General features: G+C 43.0%; 1 protein-coding gene across 5 annotated transcripts in view; it reads left to right on the plus strand.

Annotated features, from left to right (window-relative positions):
• The window catches only part of itpr3 (inositol 1,4,5-trisphosphate receptor, type 3), a 134622-nt gene that overhangs the window by 87322 nt on the left and 24800 nt on the right, over positions 1-22500 (plus strand). For 3 of the 5 annotated variants that reach the window (XM_034536299.1, XM_034536298.1, XM_034536303.1), the window contains 18 exons: positions 4979-5053; positions 6451-6570; positions 6715-6837; positions 7896-8096; positions 8183-8298; positions 8883-9018; positions 10824-10949; positions 14786-14911; positions 15243-15363; positions 16194-16375; positions 16902-17050; positions 17127-17235; positions 17822-17915; positions 18338-18513; positions 19065-19224; positions 19932-20104; positions 20261-20461; positions 20556-20666. In XM_034536299.1, the coding sequence (XP_034392190.1) occupies positions 4979-5053; positions 6451-6570; positions 6715-6837; positions 7896-8096; positions 8183-8298; positions 8883-9018; positions 10824-10949; positions 14786-14911; positions 15243-15363; positions 16194-16375; positions 16902-17050; positions 17127-17235; positions 17822-17915; positions 18338-18513; positions 19065-19224; positions 19932-20104; positions 20261-20461; positions 20556-20666 (2499 nt within the window). The remainder of the gene's footprint in view (positions 1-4978; positions 5054-6450; positions 6571-6714; positions 6838-7895; positions 8097-8182; positions 8299-8882; positions 9019-10823; positions 10950-14785; positions 14912-15242; positions 15364-16193; positions 16376-16901; positions 17051-17126; positions 17236-17821; positions 17916-18337; positions 18514-19064; positions 19225-19931; positions 20105-20260; positions 20462-20555; positions 20667-22500) is intronic. The other 2 variants (XM_034536301.1, XM_034536302.1) reach the window with 2 other exon arrangements.

A 22500-nucleotide genomic window follows, 5' to 3' on the forward strand; every position in this document is an offset into this window, starting at 1 on the left:
TATATATGTGTATATATGTATATATATATACACATATATACATATATGTGTATATATGTATATATACACATATATGTATATATATACACATATATGTATATATGTGTATATATGTATATATATATATACACATATATACATACATATATGTATATATGTGTATATATGTATATATATATATACACATATATACATACATATATGTATATATGTGTATATATGTATATATATATACACATATATACATACATATATGTATATATGTGTATATATGTATATATATACACATATATATATACATATATATATATATACATATATATATGTGTATATATATGTATATATATATATATACTATATATATACACATATATATACATATATATATGTATATATATGTATATATATGTATATATATATATATATACATATATATATATATATACATATATATGTATATATATATATGTGTATATATATATGTATATATATACATATATATATGTATATATATGTATATACTGTATATATGTGTATATATACATATATATTTATGTATATATATATATATATACATATTTAGGTTCATAGAGAAGTTATTGTCTGAATCCCAAAGTCTTATTTTCTGTCAGAACTAACAGGTGTGCTATATGTATATATACATATATCTATATATATATACATATATAGATATATGTATATATATGTATATATGTATATAGATAGATATATGTATATATACATATATATATACATATATAACATATATATATATACATAAATGTGTATGTATATGTATTTATGTATAAAACATTTTAATAACAGTGTATAACCACTAACAAACCAACTAACTCAAAGTCACTACTTAAACCAGCACAATAACCATTTTCTTGGTAGAAGACTAATATTATTCATTGATAATCAGAATATCACACATGAAACTTTGCATCCGGGTTTTTCCACTCACTGTCCTCAACGTTGGTGTGGGGCTTGCCGGTCTCAGGTGGTTCAGGTCCTGGGTTCAGGTGTTTCTGGGGGGTTGTTGTTGCATGTCACGCCTGAACTCTCTCTTTACTACCTCTTCTTCTCTGTAACAAGGGGCACAATGTCTTACGTCCAGTGTGCAGGGTCTAGCGGCCTCTAGTGGTGAGGCTGCATATTGCCTTCATGTGCCAATAAAAGAGAAGGAAAGTCATTGTTTGTTTAGTCCGTGCTGCAATGAGACATGACGCCGTGAAGAGGACCCATTCCTCCACCTGGCTAACGTGGTTAGTCAGGGTTTCAGTTCCTCGAAGCAAGTTTGGATAAATCACCATAGCAACGCATCCAAACATGTGAACCTGCTCCACGAACAGTCCAGATGGAAAATCTGGCCACGCCCCCTGAAGAAAATGAGCTCCCTTGTACATTGTGGTACATTGTGGTGCAGTGTTCTACAGTGTGGTACATTGTTCTACAGTGTGGTACATTGTTCTACAGTGTGGTACATTGTTGTTCAGTGTGGTACATTGTTGTACAGTGTGGTACAGTGTGGTACATTGTTGTACAGTGTGGTGCAGTGTGGTACATTGTTGTACAGTGTGGTACATTGTTCTACAGTGTGGTACATTGTGGTACAGTGTGGTACATTGTGGTACATTGTTGTACAGTGTGGTGCATTGTGGTACATTGTTGTACATTGTGGTACATTGTTGTACAGTGTGGTACATTGTGGTACATTGTGGTACATTGTTGTACATTGTGGTACATTGTTCTACAGTGTGGTACATTGTTCTACAGTGTGGTATATTGTTCTACAGTGTGTGGTACATTGTTCTACAGTGTGTGGTACATTGTTGTACATTGTGGTACATTGTTGTACAGTGTGGTACATTGTTCTACAGTGTGGTACATTGTTGTACAGTGTGGTACATTGTTCTACATTGTGGTACATTGTTCTACAGTGTGGTACATTGTTGTACATTGTGGTACATTGTGGTACATTGTTGTACATTGTTGTACAGTGTGGTACATTGCGGTGCAGTGTGGTACATTGTTGTACATTGTGGTACATTGTTGTACATTGTTCTACAGTGTGGTACATTGCGGTGCAGTGTGGTACATTGTTGTACAGTGTGGTACATTGTTCTACAGTGTGGTACATTGTGGTGCAGTGTGGTACATTGTTGTACAGTGTGGTACATTGTTCTACAGTGTGGTACATTGTGGTGCAGTGTGGTACATTGTTGTACAGTGTGGTACAGTGTGGTACATTGTGGTACATTGTTGTACAGTGTGGTGCATTGTGGTACATTGTTCTACAGTGTGGTACATTGTGGTGCAGTGTGGTACATTGTTGTACATTGTGGTACAGTGTGGTACATTGTGGTACATTGTTCTACAGTGTGGTACATTGTGGTGCAGTGTGGTACATTGTTGTACAGTGTGGTACATTGTTCTACAGTGTGGTACATTGTGGTACAGTGTGGTACATTGTGGTACATTGTTGTACATTGTTGTACATTGTTTTACAGTGTGGTACATTGTTCTACAGTGTGTGGTACATTGTTGTACATTGTGGTACATTGTTCTACAGTGTGGTACATTGTTGTACAGTGTGGTGCATTGTGGTACATTGTTGTACATGGTGGTACATTGTTGTACAGTGTGGTACATTGTGGTACATTGTTGTACAGTGTGGTACATTGTTCTACAGTGTGGTACATTGTTGTACATTGTGGTACATTGTGGTACATTGTTGTACATTGTTGTACATTGTGGTACATTGTGGTACATTGTTGTACATTGTTGTACATTGTGGTACATTGTGGTACATCGTGGTACATTGTTTTACATTGTGGTACATTGTTGTACATGGTGGTACATTGTTGTACATTGTGGTACATTGTTGTACATTGTTGTACATCGTTGTACATTGTGGTACATCGTGGTACATCGTGGTACATTGTTTTACATTGTGGTACATTGTTGTACATGGTGGTACATTGTGGTACATTGTGGTACATTGTTGTACATTGTTGTACATTGTGGTACATTGTGGTACATTGTGGTACATTGTTGTACATTGTTGTACATTATGGTACATTGTGGTACATTGTTGTACATTGTTGTACATTGTGGTACATTGTGGTACATCGTGGTACATCGTTGTACATCGTTTTACATTGTTTTACATTGTTGTACATTGTGGTACATTGTGGTACATTGTTGTACATTGTGGTACATTGTGGTACATTGTTGTACATTGTGGTACATTGTGGTACATCGTGGTACATCGTGGTACATCGTTGTACATCGTTGTACATTGTGGTACATCGTGGTACATCGTGGTACATTGTTTTACATTGTGGTACATTGTTGTACATGGTGGTACATTGTGGTACATTGTTCTACATTGTGGTACATTGTTCTACAGTGTCGGCGATGCAGAACATTGTGGTTTTGGTGGAACTCATTGATGTGTTCATTGCGTTCTCTGGCCATGTCCGAGTAAATGCAATAGAAGTTCTATATGTTCATCTCCACATAATGTATATACACATATATATTATCTATTGTTCTGAAAGAGTTGAGATAGTTATGTTAGATCTCATTGGATGATGCATGTCGTTACACCGACTGCCAGCAGGCACATTTAAAGAATGAGGCTCTTCAAATGAGCCGATACATTTTCCCAACACTGATGCTGAGAGCAGACGAATGGATGTGAATAAAGAAGATGTTCATCCACTTATCCAGACGTAGTCGATGAAAGTCACCGAGCTGTGTGAGCCTACGGGTGATGTTATGTATAAATATATATATATATATATATATATATATATATATATATATATATATATGATATTAATGTTATGAACCCAACACGAGGGCTTTAGATGTTCAGACATTTGTAGGATGTCCACAACAAGTATAAAGCAGAAATAGTGGTTATTTGTTCCATGGTGGATCGTGGAAGTTATAAATGTTTCCATGGAGATAAGCCACGCCCCCTCTCGAGCACGAGTGAAGTCAATGAATTGATTAGATTTTGCCATGATTATGGTCTTTGTTCATAATCACCTCCTGCTCCTCAGCGGAGAACAAAGAGTCTCTTCCTTTGAGTTAATTTGCCTTTGTGCTGTTAATAAATCATGTTTTCTGTGATCGATGCTTCCCCCTTTTGAAGTCAGACGGGCACGCGCAACGATCCTGTGAACTGACGTCTGGCTCGAATTAACGAGATGGTTTGAGGGCGGGTCAGCCTTTGAGAAACCGGGATAGGCTGATGTCAATCATCTTGTTAATTTAAGCTGGCTAATAGGACATTTGATGGACTTAGTTGAGCCACGTACGAGAAATAGGGCCCTGGTCATGTGTAGATATGAAGCGCTCCTTCTGAAATGCATCTTGTCCTGGTTAGAGTGGACATTGTTGTTTCTGTAACAACAGCCTGCACAATAGCAAACATCTTGTGCATCTGTTGATATGAACATCTCGCCACGCAGGAAAGTCTCTCAGCCGCCTGCAGAGATCTCATTGGTTGATGGTTTTTCAAGACCTATTTGAATTGTTGGCTACAATGTAAACACGGGCAGCGACTCAGAGGTCCAGTCAAATGCAGAAGGACGATGAAGACTTAAGTTCAACAAGTTCCTCACTAACCAACTAAATGCCAAGAAGGAGCCGTTTCTTAATATGAACACTCTGCGTTATAGATATTTAAAATTAGATGGCGTCTCCGACTGTGTAGTTTATTTGTAACTTCAGATTTATTTGATTATAATTATGGTCAAATAACTCTCTGTGTCTACATACGTAGCTATAAAGGATCCGCATGACTTCCTGTCCACGTCTGCGTGGCCCAGAATGCTCCATCGCGTATATATGTGTGTTTAGAATCGTAACACATATACTCTACCTTTGATTCAAGTGTGTGTAATTTAGTAGCGCACCCAGAGAGAACTGCCTATGCTGTCTTACCCTCTGCATCCTGCAGGGGGCATCAGAGGATGCAACGCCCAAGAAGGAGAAGCAGGAGAAGGGCAACGAGAACTACCAGAAGGTCAAAGAGGTGAGAGCATTCGTGCACCTGCCTTCCTCCAGGTGGTCTTTTTTTGTCTTTTTTGTTGTTCCTTCTGCATCGGGGTGTTTCTGTGGTGCATGTCCAACAGATCGCCTGTCAATCAATCAATGTGGGCGGGGCTGTGAGCTCTGAAGTTGTTCATGTGGTGGTCCTGTCTCTTCAGAAATGGTGTCTTTCACTGCTCAGAATGATTTGTCTCTTCATCCTCACAGCATTAGCCAAATGTCTCAGTGGAAAACAAAAGGATGAAAAGCCATGTGTACACAACACGTACACACCATGGACATCTAATCATCTACACGCGACTGCACTGGCAGAAATAAACAGAAACCCACTCATTTTGGATCAAATCCCAAAGTTCAGCCAATCAAATCGTTAGTTTGCCTCTTCTTTCGTCCAATAGCTTTTGGCTTTAATCGTTTCCATCTTGCCACATCACCTATTTATAAGTTACTAATTTTCTTATATTGATACTATTCTAAAAGCCAAAATGTGATCATACATTTCATATTTGTTTGGTATCTTATTTTAAAATTCCTTTCAAGCTCCTGCACAGTTTTTATCGCTCATTGTTGTATGAAGATGTAATCAGCATGTCCTCCACTCAGAACTTACAGAAATGTCAGTGAAAATTAAAATGTGTATAATGAAACCAGATTTTGGAAATCCTCATCTTTAAACAGATATGTTAAAATAGTAGTTGCTTTAAATAATTTAGATCTTAATTTAGATTTCGCATCACTTTCTCTTTTTAATGTGTCATGCATTTGCCAAATATTATAAATGTGGTCTCATTTCAATTCAGGTAGAGGTAGCATTTATGATGTTTACAGCCAAACGAAAAAAATGTAAAGATTTTTAACATTATTTTAACATTTTGGAAACTGGACAAAAAAAAATAAAAAAAAATAAAAAATAAACAAAAGGGGGCCGAACACGGAGCCTTGGGGAACCCCACAAAAGTAATCTTTAGTAATTCACATGAAGATACGGAGAAGTATGTTTGGGGATTGTACTTTAACAGCTTCAAGAGAATAATAAAGCGGCATACTGTACATTTCACAGAGCATTGCAGTCGACTTAGACATATTTGCTTTGACTAAACTGAAATGTAATTTCCAGCACCTTTTATTCTTTTTTATTTGTTATCGTGTCAAACCCATAAATAATATGTCAGACACTCTTAATTTGAGAATATATTGTACTTTTGTTAGCGACTAGGGAAGATCAATGTGAAGTAAATAACAGAAAATGAAGTAAATAACAAATAACAATGAAGTAAATAACAGAAAATGAAACAGCAAACATATAAACAAGTCTCTTCTAATTGTGTCTCTTGTGATTGGGCCTCGCCTCCCTCTGGCCACGCCCTCTTGTCTGTGTAGATCCTAGAGAGGCTGAATAAGATGTGCAGCAGTGGTGTTTGGAAGAAGCAGCAGAGGCTGTTGAAGAACATGGGAGCGCATAAGGTCATGCTGGACCTACTGCAGGTGTCCTACGACCTGGTAAGACTGGATCCCGCCACAATAAAAGCTTCTTAATTGAATCACTGAGCCGTGGCTGACTAACGTGGCCAGTATCGCTCGGCTAAAGTAAGTATGACCGTTGTCCTCTGAAGATGAACCCCCTCGTCCTCTGTTTGTCTGCAGAACGACATGAAGATGCAGGAGATCATCAGGTACACTCATCTGTTCCTGCAGAAGTTCTGCACAGGGAACCAGGAGAACCAGACACTGCTGCACAAGAACCTCAGCCTCTTCCTCAACCCGGGGGTACGATGCCTTTAAAAGTCATCCGTCAATCAGCAGAAGATCCACTTGTTATTATTTTGGTTCAGTTAATCATTTTAGTCCGTTTTTAAGTGTTTGTACTTTTATTTAGACGAGCCGAACCAATTTGAGATGTAAAGTATGCTTTCTGAAAAGATTATGGTATGTAACTTTAATCTCTTGATTATGAGTCCGTTAATGGTTTACAGGTTTGAAAATTAATCTACAGCAGTTTTAATAACTCGTCATTTATCAAGAAAAAAAGGCAAATGATTTTCTGTCTTATATGGACTTTGACAAAACAAACAATATGAACCACTTTCTGACTGCTTACAGACAATAAAACAAATATAAAACATGGAAGAATAATGCAAATAATTGCCAAGAAAACCCTGTTGTTGACATTTGGACAATGGATCCTATGAGGGGCTGGACCAGGGCAAACCTGATTCAGCCCTAACTATGAGCACTATATAGAAGAGGAGATAGGTGCTCAGTGTATCCTAAAACATCCCCCAGCAGCCTATAAGCCTATAGCAGCATATCTAGGGGCTGGACCAGGGCAAACCTGATTCAGCCCTAACTATGAGCACTATATAGAAGAGGAGATAGGTGCTCAGTGTATCCTAAAACATCCCCCAGCAGCCTATAAGCCTATAGCAGCATATCAAGGGGCTGGACCAGGGCAGACCTGATTCAGCCCTAACTATAAGCACTATTAAAGAGGAAAGTCTTAAGTCTATTCTTGAATGTGGTGACTGTGTCTGACTCCAGGACTGAAAGTGGAAGCTGGTTCCATAAAAGAGGAGCTTGATAACTGAAGGCTCTTGCTCCCATCCTACTTTTTAGGACTCTAGAATAAAACATACATATACATATATTCATATAGAATAAAACACTAAAAATAAAAATAAAGATATGATCAAAACAATAAACACGTCCATAACAGCTGAATATGGTAAGATAGCAGTACTTAAGGTGTATATCATAAGTGTCATGTGTATTTTAATAAGAAAAGAACTGAATAACTGAGGACATACTCATGAAATGTGCGCCTGCAGCTGCTGGAGGCGGAGACTGTGCAGCACATCTTCTGCAACAACTACCAGCTGTGCAGCGAGATCTCCGAGAGCGTCCTGCAGCACTTCATCCACTGCCTGGCCACGCACGGCCGCCACGTGCAGTACCTCTACTTCCTGCACACCATCATCAAGGCCGAGGGCAAGTACGTGAAGAAGTGCCAGGACATGATCATGACCGAGGTGAGGACGAGGACGCGTCATCTTCATCATCGTTATCATCTTCATCACGTAGACGGCTTCAGTGTAACGCCGTCGTCTCTCTGCAGCTCACCAACGCCGGCGAGGACGTGGTGGTCTTCTACAACGACAAGGCGTCCTTCAACGTCATGCTGCAGCTGATGGCCGAGAGCAGGGAGGGGGTGGGCGAGAGCAGCCCGCTCAGGTACCGTGCAGGAGAACCAGAGCATCGGATGTTCCATGTTGACTCCTTTAGTTTCATCTACGTTATTGCATCACGTTCCATAGCAGCGTCACGTTCCTCGGAGAACCTCGACTCTCTGAAGAGAACAAAAGGTTTTTAAAGAGTTCATTCAGATGAAGGAGTAGGATTGTTATACGTTACATTTACCTGAACAGGAAGGAGTACAGTACAAGTACTACATGTACCTCTGAGATGTAGAACAGTACAAGTACTACATGTACCTCTGAGATGTAGAACAGTACAAGTACTATATGTACCTCTGAGATGTAGAACAGTACAAGTACTATATGTACCTCTGAGGTGTAGAACAGTACAAGTACTACATGTACCTCTGAGATGTAGAACAGTAACAAGTACTATATGTACCTCTGAGGTGTAGAACAGTACAAGTACTATATGTACCTCTGAGATGTAGTACAGTACACAGTACAATAGAAGTAGTGGAGAAGAAGTAGAAAGTATCAAAACATGTTACATTACAGTAGTATAGTACATGTACATGCACATATTGATCATAACTTTGGAAGTGGTCCATCTTCCTGCAGGTATCACATCTCTCTGGTGGAGCTCCTGGCAGCCTGCGCTGAGGGCAAAAACGTGTACACGGAGATCAAGTGTACATCTCTGCTGCCTCTAGAGGACGTCGTGAGGGTGGTGACGCATGAGGACTGCATCACAGAGGTACTAGTACACAAGTACATGTCATACATACTAGTACTGCATGAGGACTGCATCACAGAGGTACTAGTACACAAGTACATGTCATACATACTAGTACTGCATGAGGACTGCATCACAGAGGTACTAGTACACAAGTACATGTCATACATACTAGTACTGCATGAGGACTGCATCACAGAGGTACTAGTACACAAGTACATGTCATACATACTAGTACTGCATGAGGACTGCATCACAGAGGTACTAGTACACAAGTACATGTCATACATACTAGTACTGCATGAGGACTGCATCACAGAGGTACTAGTACACAAGTACATGTCATACATACTAGTACTGTGTACTGCATGAGGACTGCATCACAGAGGTACTAGTACACAAGTACATGTCATACATACTAGTACTTTGTACTGCATGAGGACTGCATCACAGAGGTACTAGTACACAAGTACATGTCATACATACTAGTACTGTGTACTGCATGAGGACTGCATCACAGAGGTACTAGTACACAAGTACATGTCATACATACTAGTACTGTGTACTGCATGAGGACTGCATCACAGAGGTACAAGTACACAAGTACATGTCATACATACTAGTACTTTGTACTGCATGAGGACTGCATCACAGAGGTACAAGTACACAAGTACATGTCATACATACTAGTACTTTGTACTGCATGAGGACTGCATCACAGAGGTACTAGTACACAAGTACATGTCATACATACTAGTACTTTGTACTGCATGAGGACTGCATCACAGAGGTACTAGTACACAAGTACATGTCATACATACTAGTACTGTGTACTGCATGAGGACTGCATCACAGAGGTACTAGTAGACAAGTACATGTCATACATACTAGTACTGTATGAGGACTGCATCACAGAGGTACAAGTACACAAGTACATGTCATACATACTAGTACTGTGTACTGCATGAGGACTGCATCACAGAGGTACTAGTACATGTCATACATACTAGTACTTTGTACTGCATGAGGACTGCATCACAGAGGTACAAGTACACAAGTACATGTCATACATACTAGTACTGCATTAGGACTGCATCACGGAGGTACTAGTACACAAGTACATGTCATACATACTAGTACTGCATGAGGACTGCATCACAGAGGTACAAGTACACAAGTACATGTCATACATACTAGTACTGCATTAGGACTGCATCACGGAGGTACTAGTACACAAGTACATGTCATACATACTAGTACTTTGTACTGCATGAGGACTGCATCACAGAGGTACTAGTACACAAGTACATGTCATACATACTAGTACTGCATGAGGACTGCATCACGGAGGTACTAGTACACAAGTACATGTCATACATACTAGTACTTTGTACTGCATGAGGACTGCATCACAGAGGTACTAGTACACAAGTACATGTCATACATACTAGTACTGCATGAGGACTGCATCACGGAGGTACTAGTACACAAGTACATGTCATACATACTAGTACTTTGTACTGCATGAGGACTGCATCACAGAGGTACTAGTACACAAGTACATGTCATACATACTAGTACTTTGTACTGCATGAGGACTGCATCACGGAGGTACTAGTACACAAGTACATGTCATAAATCTCTCTACCTGTCTCTCTCTCTACATGTCTCCCTCTCTACTTGTCTCTCTCTCTACGTGTCACTCTCTCTACCTGTCTCTCTCTCTACCTCTCGCCCTCTCTACCTGTCTCTCTCTCTACCTCTCGCCCTCTCTACCTGTCTCCCTCTCTACCTGTCTCTCTCTCTACCTGTCTCTCTGGCTCCAGGTGAAGGTGGCCTACGTGAACTTTGTTAATCACTGCTACGTGGACACCGAGGTGGAGATGAAGGAAATCTACACATCGAATCACATCTGGAATCTGTTTGAGGACTTCACCGTGGACATGGCCCGGGTAACGTGCTGGGGACTGGGGTTATGTGTCGAGTCCTCAGGACTCAGTAGATACCGGGGTTATGTGTCGAGTCCTCAGGACTCAGTAGATACCGGGTTATGTGTCGAGTCCTCAGGACTCAGTAGATACCGGGGTTATGTGTCGAGTCCTCAGGACTCAGTAGATACCGGGGTTATGTGTCTAGTCCTCAGGACTCAGTAGATACCGGGGTTATGTGTCGAGTCCTTAGGACTCAGTAGATACTGGGGTTATAGTCCTCAGGACTCAGTAGATACCGGGGTTATGTGTCGAGTCCTTAGGACTCAGTAGATACCGGGGTTATGTGTCGAGTCCACAGGACTCAGTAGATACCGGGGTTATGTGTCGAGTCCTCAGGACTCAGTAGATACCGGGGTTATAGTCCTCAGGACTCAGTAGATACCGGGGTTATAGTCCTCAGGACTCAGTAGATACCGGGGTTATGTGTCGAGTCCTTAGGACTCAGTAGATACCGGGGTTATGTGTCGAGTCCACAGGACTCAGTAGATACCGGGGTTATGTGTCGAGTCCTCAGGACTCAGTAGATACCGGGGTTATGTGTCTAGTCCTCAGGACTCAGTAGATACCGGGGTTATGTGTCGAGTCCTTAGGACTCAGTAGATACTGGGGTTATAGTCCTCAGGACTCAGTAGATACCGGGGTTATGTGTCGAGTCCTTAGGACTCAGTAGATACCAGGGTTATGTGTCGAGTCCACAGGACTCAGTAGATACCGGGGTTATAGTCCTTAGGACTCAGTAGATACCGGGGTTATGTGTCGAGTCCACAGGACTCAGTAGATACCGGGGTTATGTGTCGAGTCCTTAGGACTCAGTAGATACCAGGGTTATGTGTCGAGTCCACAGGACTCAGTAGATACCGGGTTATGTGTCGAGTCCACAGGACTCAGTAGATACCGGGGTTATGTGTTGAGTCCTCAGGACTCAGTAGATACCGGGGTTATGTGTCGAGTCCTCAGGACTCAGTACATACCGGGGTTATATGTCGAGTCCTCAGGACTCAGTACATACCGGGGTTATATGTCGAGTCCTCAGGACTTAGTAGATACCGGGGTTATATGTCGAGTCCTCAGGACTCAGTACATACCGGGGTTATATGTCGAGTCCTCAGGACTCAGTACATACCGGGGTTATATGTCGAGTCCTCAGGACTCAGTACATACCGGGGTTATATGTCGAGTCCTCAGGACTCAGTACATACCGGGGTTATATGTCGAGTCCTCAGGACTCAGTACATACCGGGGTTATGTGTTGAGTCCTCAGGACTCAGTAGATACCGGGTTATGTGTCGAGTCCTCAGGACTCAGTAGATACCGGGGTTATAGTCCTTAGGACTCAGTAGATACCGGGGTTATGTGTCGAGTCCTTAGGACTCAGTAGATACCGGGGTTATGTGTCGAGTCCTTAGGACTCAGTAGATACCGGGGTTATGTGTCGAGTCCTTAGGACTCAGTAGATACCGGGGTTATGTGTCGAGTCCTCAGGACTCAGTAGATACCGGGGTTATGCGTCGAGTCCTTAGGACTAAGTAGATACCGGGGTTATGTGTCGAGTCCTTAGAACTCAGTAGATACCGGGGTTATGTGTCGAGTCCTTAGGACTCAGTAGATACCGGGGTTATGTGTCGAGTCCTCAGGACTCAGTAGATACCGGGGTTATGTGTCAAGTCCACAGGACTCAGTAGATACCGGGGTTATGTGTCAAGTCCTTAGGACTCAGTAGATACCGGGGTTATGTGTCGAGTCCACAGGACTCAGTAGATACCGGGGTTATGTGTCGAGTCCTCAGGACTCAGTAGATACCGGGGTTATGTGTCGAGTCCTTAGGACTCAGTAGATACCAGGGTTATGTGTCGAGTCCTCAGGACTCAGTACATACCGGGGTTATGTGTTGAGTCCTCAGGACTCAGTAGATACCAGGGTTATGTGTCGAGTCCACAGGACTCAGTAGATACCGGGTTATGTGTCGAGTCCTCAGGACTCAGTAGATACCGGGGTTATGTGTCGAGTCCTCAGGACTCAGTAGATACCAGGGTTATGTGTCGAGTCCTCAGGACTCAGTAGATACCGGGGTTATGTGTCGAGTCCACAGGACTCAGTAGATACCGGGGTTATGTGTCGAGTCCTCAGGACTCAGTACATACCGGGGTTATGTGTCGAGTCCTCAGGACTCAGTACATACCGGGGTTATGTGTTGAGTCCTCAGGACTCAGTAGATACCGGGGTTATGTGTCGAGTCCTCAGGACTCAGTAGATACCGGGGTTATGTGTCGAGTCCTTAGGACTCAGTAGATACCGGGGTTATGTGTTGAGTCCTCAGGACTCAGTAGATACCAGGGTTATGTGTCAAGTCCTCAGGACTCAGTAGATACCGGGGTTATGTGTCGAGTCCACAGGACTCAGTAGATACCGGGGTTATGTGTCGAGTCCTCAGGACTCAGTAGATACCGGGGTTATGTGTCGAGTCCTTAGGACTCAGTAGATACCGGGGTTATGTGTCGAGTCCTTAGGACTCAGTAGATACCGGGGTTATGTGTCGAGTCCTTAGGACTCAGTAGATACCTGGGTTATGTGTCGAGTCCTTAGGACTCAGTAGATACCGGGGTTATGTGTCGAGTCCACAGGACTCAGTAGATACCGGGGTTATGTGTCGAGTCCTCAGGACTCAGTAGATACCGGGGTTATGTGTCGAGTCCTCAGGACTCAGTAGATACCGGGGTTATGTGTCGAGTCCTTAGGACTCAGTAGATACCGGGGTTATGTGTCGAGTCCTTAGGACTCAGTAGATACCGGGGTTATGTGTCGAGTCCTCAGGACTCAGTAGATACCGGGGTTATGTGTCGAGTCCACAGGACTCAGTAGATACCGGGGTTATGTGTCGAGTCCTCAGGACTCAGTAGATACCGGGGTTATGTGTCGAGTCCTTAGGACTCAGTAGATACCGGGGTTATGTGTCGAGTCCTTAGGACTCAGTAGATACCGGGGTTATGTGTCGAGTCCTCAGGACTCAGTAGATACCGGGGTTATGTGTCGAGTCCTCAGGACTCAGTAGATACCGGGGTTATGTGTCGAGTCCTCAGGACTCAGTAGATACCGGGGTTATGTGTCGAGTCCTTAGGACTCAGTAGATACCGGGGTTATGTGTCGAGTCCTTAGGACTCAGTAGATACCGGGGTTATGTGTCGAGTCCTTAGGACTCAGTAGATACCGGGGTTATGTGTCGAGTCCACAGGACTCAGTAGATACCGGGTTATGTGTCGAGTCCACAGGACTCAGTAGATACCGGGGTTATGTGTCGAGTCCACAGGACTCAGTAGATACCGGGGTTATGTGTCGAGTCCACAGGACTCAGTAGATACCGGGTTATGTGTCGAGTCCACAGGACTCAGTAGATACCGGGGTTATGTGTCGAGTCCTTAGGACTCAGTAGATACCGGGGTTATGTGTCGAGTCCACAGGACTCAGTAGATACCAGGGTTATGTGTCGAGTCCTCAGGACTCAGTAGATACCGGGTTATGTGTCGAGTCCTCAGGACTCAGTAGATATCGGGTTATGTGTCGAGTCCTCAGGACTTAGTAGATACCGGGGTTGTGTTACATTTCACGTCTTACTTCATCGGGGTCTCTGCTGTCCTGTGGTGGGCTCAGGCTTAGTGAGGGACAGCAGCTTGTAGAACGTAGTCCACTGGAAGGGCCTCTCAGAGGGCACTTCATCACGCGTTCTCCACTGGAGAAGAGCTGGAATATGAATATGTGCAGCTGTTGATGCCTTTCTATGATTTCTTGTGTTTCCTTGGCAGGTTTGTAACAAGCGTGACAAACGTCTCTCTGATCCAATCCTGGAGAAATACATCATCAACGTGGTCTTCGACACCATCATCGCCTTCTTCAGCTCCCCGTTCTCTGAAAACAGCACCTCTCTGCAGGTGAGCGCTGCGCCGCCCAGTGGTGACACAACGCCACAGCAGAGGTTCAGGCTTCAGGTTCTTCAAACACAAAATGTCTGCTTTATTTCCAGCATTCATACGTGTGTATATGAATGTAGCAAAATACAAACCAAGGACATCGGTACTTTCCACTAATGCTGCATAATTTGCTGTCATTAATTCATTGAGACCTGATTCTACTTCATGAACAATCTTTAATAAGTCGTGTTTAATAAAGTTGAATTCAACCTCATAGAACTATGTCCCTCTCTATCGGCTGTGGTCAAACCCAGAATCGGTTGCTTCAGATTCCCACGCTTGTGTTCCTCAGACTCATCACACCATCATGACTCAGCTGCTGCAGTCGTCGGTGCGGCTGCTGGACTGTCCCTGGCTGCAGCTGCAGCATCGAGGACAGGTGGAGAACTGCATCAAGACCCTCGCTATGACCGGTAACGTGCAGAGGAACCATTAGCTTCAGTGTTTAAGTGTTTCCGCTTTTACTTGAAGATCTGAATACTTCTTCCTCCAACATAGATTAACTTAGGGGTCTTCAATGTTGCTCAGGCCAAGGACCCCCAAACTGATAGGGAGATGGAGCAGGGACCCCCTACTATATATATCTCTCTATATATAGAGAGATATATAGTATAACACAGTGTTTTATATTAAACTGTGCCCAGTAACATGTATAAACCCTGTTATTGTGCATTCAATACTAAGCTATTCAAATAATACTCATGTTCATATATTCATGTTTTCATGTGCATGTATGAGGTGAAGTGAGCAGGGCGGCCGTGCTACTGCCTGTTTATAAACACACCAACAACAATACCAACAATGTTTATAAAGACACCAACAACAATACCAACACTGTTTATAAAGACCCCAACAACAATACCAACAATGTTTATAAACACACACACACATAACAATATCAACAATATCTGTTTATAAACACATCAACAACGATATCAACAATGTCTATAAACACACCAACATCAACACTGTCAACTGCATGATAATCATGATCCAAGCTATTCAGACAGACTTTTTTATTTTTAAATATATTTATTTATTTACTGAAATGTAACATCTTCTGCCTCCATTTATCCATTTGCAACACTATGTTGGATTCATGTTCATGTGTTTTTAAAAACATTTAATATGAAAAATGTTCTGATCAACCAAAGTGTCCACGTTCTCCTGCAGTAGCTCTGCTCAGCCACTAGGGGTCTCCCTGTTCTATCTGTGATAGTTCTGTTCTCGTCTCCCTCTCCAGCCAAGAGCCGCTCCATCGCCATCCCTCTGGACCTGGAGGCTCAGATCAGCATCATGCTGTCCAGCTCTGCTCTCAACTCGCTATCGCGCTCCAACCCCAACTACAAGTCCTCGTTGCGTTCCTCCAGGCCCGTCGCCGCCAGCAACCCCTGGGACTACAAGAACATCATCGAGAAGCTGCAGGTACACACACACCTCACGGAATAAGTATGCAGAAGCATTTCCACTGATGGAAGTTACGGGCCGGAGGTATCCAAGCCTGAATAGTATGGAATGAGTATAAAATACAATAAATATGCAAATATGCACCATTTCAATGTTTATTTGTGTTCAACCAGGAAATCCTCATTGAGGTTAAAACAATACTTTTAAAGACAAATAACATCAACATACAGAAGAAAAAATAAATAACACATATATATATATATATTTATATATATAGACACAAATATTCCACAAACTTGGAAAACTGAGAAAATTCAACAGAAATTATTACAAATTCTAAAGAAATCTGATCAAATATTTAATCATAGAAACAACCTTAAAGTTGAGTAAATGTATTTAAATAAATGACTTGCTGATAGATTTTAGTTTTAATATAACATTTAATATTTACCATGGCAGTAATATTTATATATTACACAAATCAAAGTTGTGTGTGTGTGTGTGTGTGTGTGTGTGTGTGTGTGTGTGTGTGTGTGTGTCTCAGGACATCATCAACACTCTGGAGGAGCGTCTGAAGCCACTGGTGAACGCTGAGCTCTCCGTGTTGGTGGACGTCCTCCACCAGCCGGAGCTGCTGTTTCTGGAGGGAACGGACGCCCGGCAGCGCTGCGAGTCCGGAGGCTTCATCTCCAAGTAGGTCCAGGACCAGGTCCTCAGAGACATCCACCGCGGCCTGAGCGATGATGGGAGGTTATGTTTGTGTGTGCAGGCTGATCCAGCACACCAACGCACTGATGAGTGCGGAGGAGAAGTTATGTATCAAAGTCCTGAGAACTCTGCAGGAGATGCTGATCCGGACTCTGGACTTTGACGAGAAGGTCAGTTAACTAATTATTCTGATTCCTAACCCCCCATTGACCGCTCCTGGTCCGGACCCCCTCCTCTGAGGCCAGGAAAATGGTCTTTTACCTTTTTTAATCACATTTTAATGCGTTCGTAAATATTTTTCTATATGTAATCATTTTAGTCAACACCTTCTTTAAAAAGAAAAAGCTGCATTTTATAACTTGTAATTCTGGAACATTGAGAAACTCCAAGCCTCTACAAGCTCCTCCCTCCAGAGGCTCCTCCTCCCTCCAGAGGCTCCTCCTCCAAAACGACCAACATGACCGTAATTAACCAAAATGGCTGCCGTTAGATTTCACAGCTGCTCGCTGACAAACAATGAGTGACAGGTGGATTATTTAAAATGATGTACCTCTAAAGAAAGGTTTCTTTAGAGGTACATCATCTGGTACCTGAAGACTGTGTTTACCTCTCTAACTCCCCCAGGCGTAGGATGCATATGGAACCAGACAATTTAATAGGCCCGTATTTTTGGTGTAATAATTCGTGACATCACACAGGAGCTTGAGACGGTGGTTTGATGGAGATGGGAAGTGACCCGCTGTCCTGTTGTTTCAGGGAATCTCCCTGCGGAAAGTTCTCCTGCAGAACTACCTGTTCCCCAACAAGAAGAACAGCCCCAAGAACGACCTGGCGGAGCTCGGTGCCTCCGGTACGGCACTTTAATGGTTTTTTACTCATCAGAGAGCAATTACTATTACATCAGATTTGTTTATTCATGTTTTTTAATGTGATTTTTATTTGTAAATGTGTACATTTCCAAATTTGTAAATTTATAAATGTGTAGATTTGTAAACAAAAATGTATTGTCAAATTTTTTAATTTTAAGATTTTCAGATTTCTAAATTTTTAAATTGTAATCATTCAAGATTTTGTCAAGTCACTTTTTTAGATTTTTTAATTTGTAAGTTTTTAGATTTTAAAATGTTGAAATCTTCAAATTGTAAAATTGTAAAGTTTCTAGATCTTTAACATTTAAATTGTTTAAATTTGTTATGATGTATACAGATATATTACATATACAAATGTATGTTATATATACTTAAATATATTAAATGTATTATGTGTGGCCAGGTGTGGAGCAGGAGCGTGACTGGGCGGCGGTGGCTGCAGTTCAGTGTCGCCTGGACAGAGAAGGAGGAACCAAGCTGTTCACCGATCTGGTGATGAGCTCCAAGAACGACAAGATCTTCCAGGAGAGCATCCAGCTGGCCATCTGCCTGCTGGAGGGAGGGAACACCGAGATACAGGTGGGTCACGACCTCAGAGATCTGTGTCCTGGGGGGCAGGAACACCGAGATACAGGTGGGTCACGACCTCAGAGATCTGTGTCCTGAGGGGCAGGAACACAGAGATACAGGTGGGTCACGACCTCAGAGATCTGTGTCCTGGGGGGCAGGAACACAGAGATACAGGTGGGTCACGACCTCAGAGATCTGTGTCCTGGGGGGCAGGAACACAGAGATACAGGTGGGTCACGACCTCAGAGATCTGTGTCCTGGGGGGCAGGAACACAGAGATACAGGTGGGTCACGACCTCAGAGATCTGTGTCCTGGGGGGCAGGAACACAGAGATACAGGTGGGTCACGACCTCAGAGATCTGTGTCCTGAGGGGCAGGAACACAGAGATACAGGTGGGTCACGACCTCAGAGATCTGTGTCCTGGGGGGCAGGAACACAGAGATACAGGTGGGTCACGACCTCAGAGATCTGTGTCCTGAGGGGCAGGAACACAGAGATACAGGTGGGTCACCTGAGAGAAGCCGTCCCTTAACCCGCTGTGTCAACGTTCTCCTGCAGAACTCCTTCTACAAGCTGATGATGGGCGACAACAAGTCGGAGAAGTTCTTCAAGGTTCTTCACGACCGCATGAAGGAAGCTCAGACGGACATCAAAGCCACCGTGTCGGTTAACGTCGGAGAGATGACGCACAAGGCCAACGAGAAGGATCTGGAGACCGGTGAGCCCGGTTTATGATCTCCTTTTGTTCTCTCTTTATCGGGTTGTTTATTCTCTCTTTATCGGGTTGTTTATTCTCTCTTTATCGGGTTGTTTATTCTCTCTTTATCGGGTTGTTTATTCTCTCTTTAACAGGTTGTTTTATTCTTTATCGGGTTGTTTATTCTCTCTTTATCGGGTTGTTTATTCTCTCTTTATCGGGTTGTTTATTCTCTCTTTATCGGGTTGTTTATTCTCTCTTTATCGGGTTGTTTATTCTCTCTTTAACAGGTTGTTTTATTCTTTATCGGGTTGTTTATTCTCTCTTTATCGGGTTGTTTATTCTCTCTTTAACGGGTTCTTTTATTCATCATCGGCTATAAAATGTTAGCAAGTTTGCGAGGCCGTATTAGGGCTACTGTTTAAAGAAATAATAATAAAAAATAATTGTCATATTTAAAGAATTTACCTTATTTAGTAGAAAGAAAGTTGCAAGTTTTGTTAAAATATGTTAACTTTTGTTTTAGGAAATATTAGGACTTCTTTTGTTATTAATCTTTTCTAATGGTGTTTATTCTTGAATAAAACCTAATAATTGTATACAATAATTATAAATATTATTATTTTTATTCATTATCAATTTAAATTACAGTACTTTTAAAATGAAGTTGGGTTTTAGTTTCGAGCCTCGCTCTCAGCTCGGCTTGTTTTGGTGTATTTGGACCTCAGCAGGAAGTCTCCCGTTGATGGTCCAGGGCCAGACCATCGCCCCCGCCGTGCCGGTCCAGCCGGTGGCGGAGCAGAAGGAGGTGGAGATGGAGATGGGACCAGCTGTGACCATCATGAAGCCGATCCTGAGGTTCCTCCAGCTGCTCTGTGAGAACCACAACCACGACCTGCAGGTGAATACAGACCGGATACAAAAAATAGATCCTCCACGTAAACTCCCATAATGCACTTGGATTGCCGATACTCTCGACTCAAAACGAAACACAAATGAAGGCTTTGCAGATAAAGTCGGAGCAGAACAGAGAGTCTTTTTCACTTTGTGCTTCCAGAACTTCCTGCGTTGCCAGAACAATAAGACCAACTACAACTTGGTGTGTGAGACTCTTCAGTTCCTGGACATCATGTGTGGAAGCACCACCGGAGGCCTGGGCCTGCTGGGTCTCTACATCAACGAGTCCAACGTCCACCTGATCACTCAGACCCTGGAGACCCTCACCGAGTACTGCCAGGGTCCCTGCCAGGAGAACCAGGTAGACATCACAGGGAGGTATAGAGGCAGCGGCACTCCCCATGAACATGGACGCTCAGTGTGTGTGTGTGTGTGTGTGTGTGTGTGTGTTACAGACGTGCATCGTGACCCACGAATCAAACGGCATCGACATCATCACGGCGCTGATCCTGAATGACATCAGTCCTCTGTGTCGATATCGGATGGAGATGGTGCTCCAGCTGAAGGTACGTTGGTCCACGTGTTCACATGGTTGTATAGAAGTCTATGCTTCATGTGTTAAAGCTGCATTCTCTCTACTGACCACCAGGGGGGGACTCCTCTGGTTGTATAGAAGTCTATGCTTCATGTGTTAAAGCTGCATTCTCTCTCCTGACCACCAGGGGGCGACTCCTCTGGTTGTATAGAAGTCTATGCTTCATGTGTTAAAGCTGCATTCTCTCTACTGACCACCAGGGGGCGACTCCTCTGGTTGTATAGAAGTCTATGCTTCACGTGTTATTAAAGCTGCAGGGGGCGACTCCTCTGGTTGTATAGAAGTCTATGCTTCACGTGTTAAAGCTGCATTCTCTCTCCTGACCACCAGGGGGTGACTCCTCTGGTTGAATAGAAGTCTATGCTTCACGTGTTAAAGCTGCATTCTCTCTCCTGACCACCAGGGGGCGACTCCTCTGGTTGTATAGAAGTCTATGCTTCACGTGTTAAAGCTGCATTCTCTCTCCTGACCACCAGGGTGCGACTCCTCTGGTTGTATAGAAGTCTATGCTTCACGTGTTAAAGCTGCATTCTCTCTCCTGACCACCAGGGGGCGACTCCTCTGGTTGTATAGAAGTCTATGCTTCATGTGTTAAAGCTGCATTCTCTCTCCTGACCACCAGGGGGGGACTCCTCTGGTTGTATAGAAGTCTATGCTTCATGTGTTAAAGCTGCATTCTCTCTACTGACCACCAGGGGGGGACTCCTCTGGTTGTATAGAAGTCTAGGCTTCATGTGTTAAAGCTGCATTCTCTCTCCTGACCACCAGGGGGCGACTCCTCTGGTTGTATAGAAGTCTATGCTTCATGTGGTAAAGCTGCATTCTCTCTACTGACCACCAGGGGGGGACTCCTCTGGTTGTATAGAAGTCTAGGCTTCATGTGTTAAAGCTGCATTCTCTCTCCTGACCACCAGGGGGCGACTCCTCTGGTTGTATAGAAGTCTATGCTTCATGTGTTAAAGCTGCATTCTCTCTACTGACCACCGGGGGCGACTCCTCTGGTTGTATAGAAGTCTATGCTTCATGTGTTAAAGCTGCATTCTCTCTCCTGACCACCAGGGGGTGACTCCTCTGGTTGTATAGAAGTCTATGCTTCATGTGTTAAAGCTGCATTCTCTCTCCTGACCACCAGGGGGCGACTCCTCTGGTTGTATAGAAGTCTATGCTTCATGTGTTAAAGCTGCATTCTCTCTCCTGACCACCAGGGGGTGACTCCTCTGGTTGTATAGAAGTCTATGCTTCATGTGTTAAAGCTGCATTCTCTCTACTGACCACCAGGGGGCGACTCCTCTGGTTGTATAGAAGTCTATGCTTCATGTGTTAAAGCTGCATTCTCTCTCCTGACCACCAGGGGGTGACTCCTCTGGTTGTATAGAAGTCTATGCTTCATGTGTTAAAGCTGCATTCTCTCTCCTGACCACCAGGGGGCGACTCCTCTGGTTGTATAGAAGTCTATATAAATGACTCTACTTCTCTTGATGTATTCCCTCAGTAAACATTGTAAACATTAGTTGTTGGTCTCAATCTCTAGTTTCTAGTCTTCTTCAATACAGCGTGATGTTCATTTAGTAAATTATGGTCATTTAGAGTCAAACAGACCATAAAGCAGGGGATGCTTTAGGGCGGGGCTACAAGGTGATTGACAGGTCGACACCAGAGACGTCACTCCTCCTCAGTCCAGATATGGTCACTTCCTGATTACTGGAAAGATGATGACAATAATAACAATAATCAAAAGAAACAAAGAAGTTAATGTAGGTCATCAGACGATGAGACGAGTTCTCTAACGTCACGATGGAGTTAAA

This window comes from Cyclopterus lumpus, chromosome 7 (genome assembly GCF_009769545.1).
Source record: "Cyclopterus lumpus isolate fCycLum1 chromosome 7, fCycLum1.pri, whole genome shotgun sequence".
Classification (NCBI taxonomy): domain Eukaryota; kingdom Metazoa; phylum Chordata; class Actinopteri; order Perciformes; family Cyclopteridae; genus Cyclopterus; species Cyclopterus lumpus.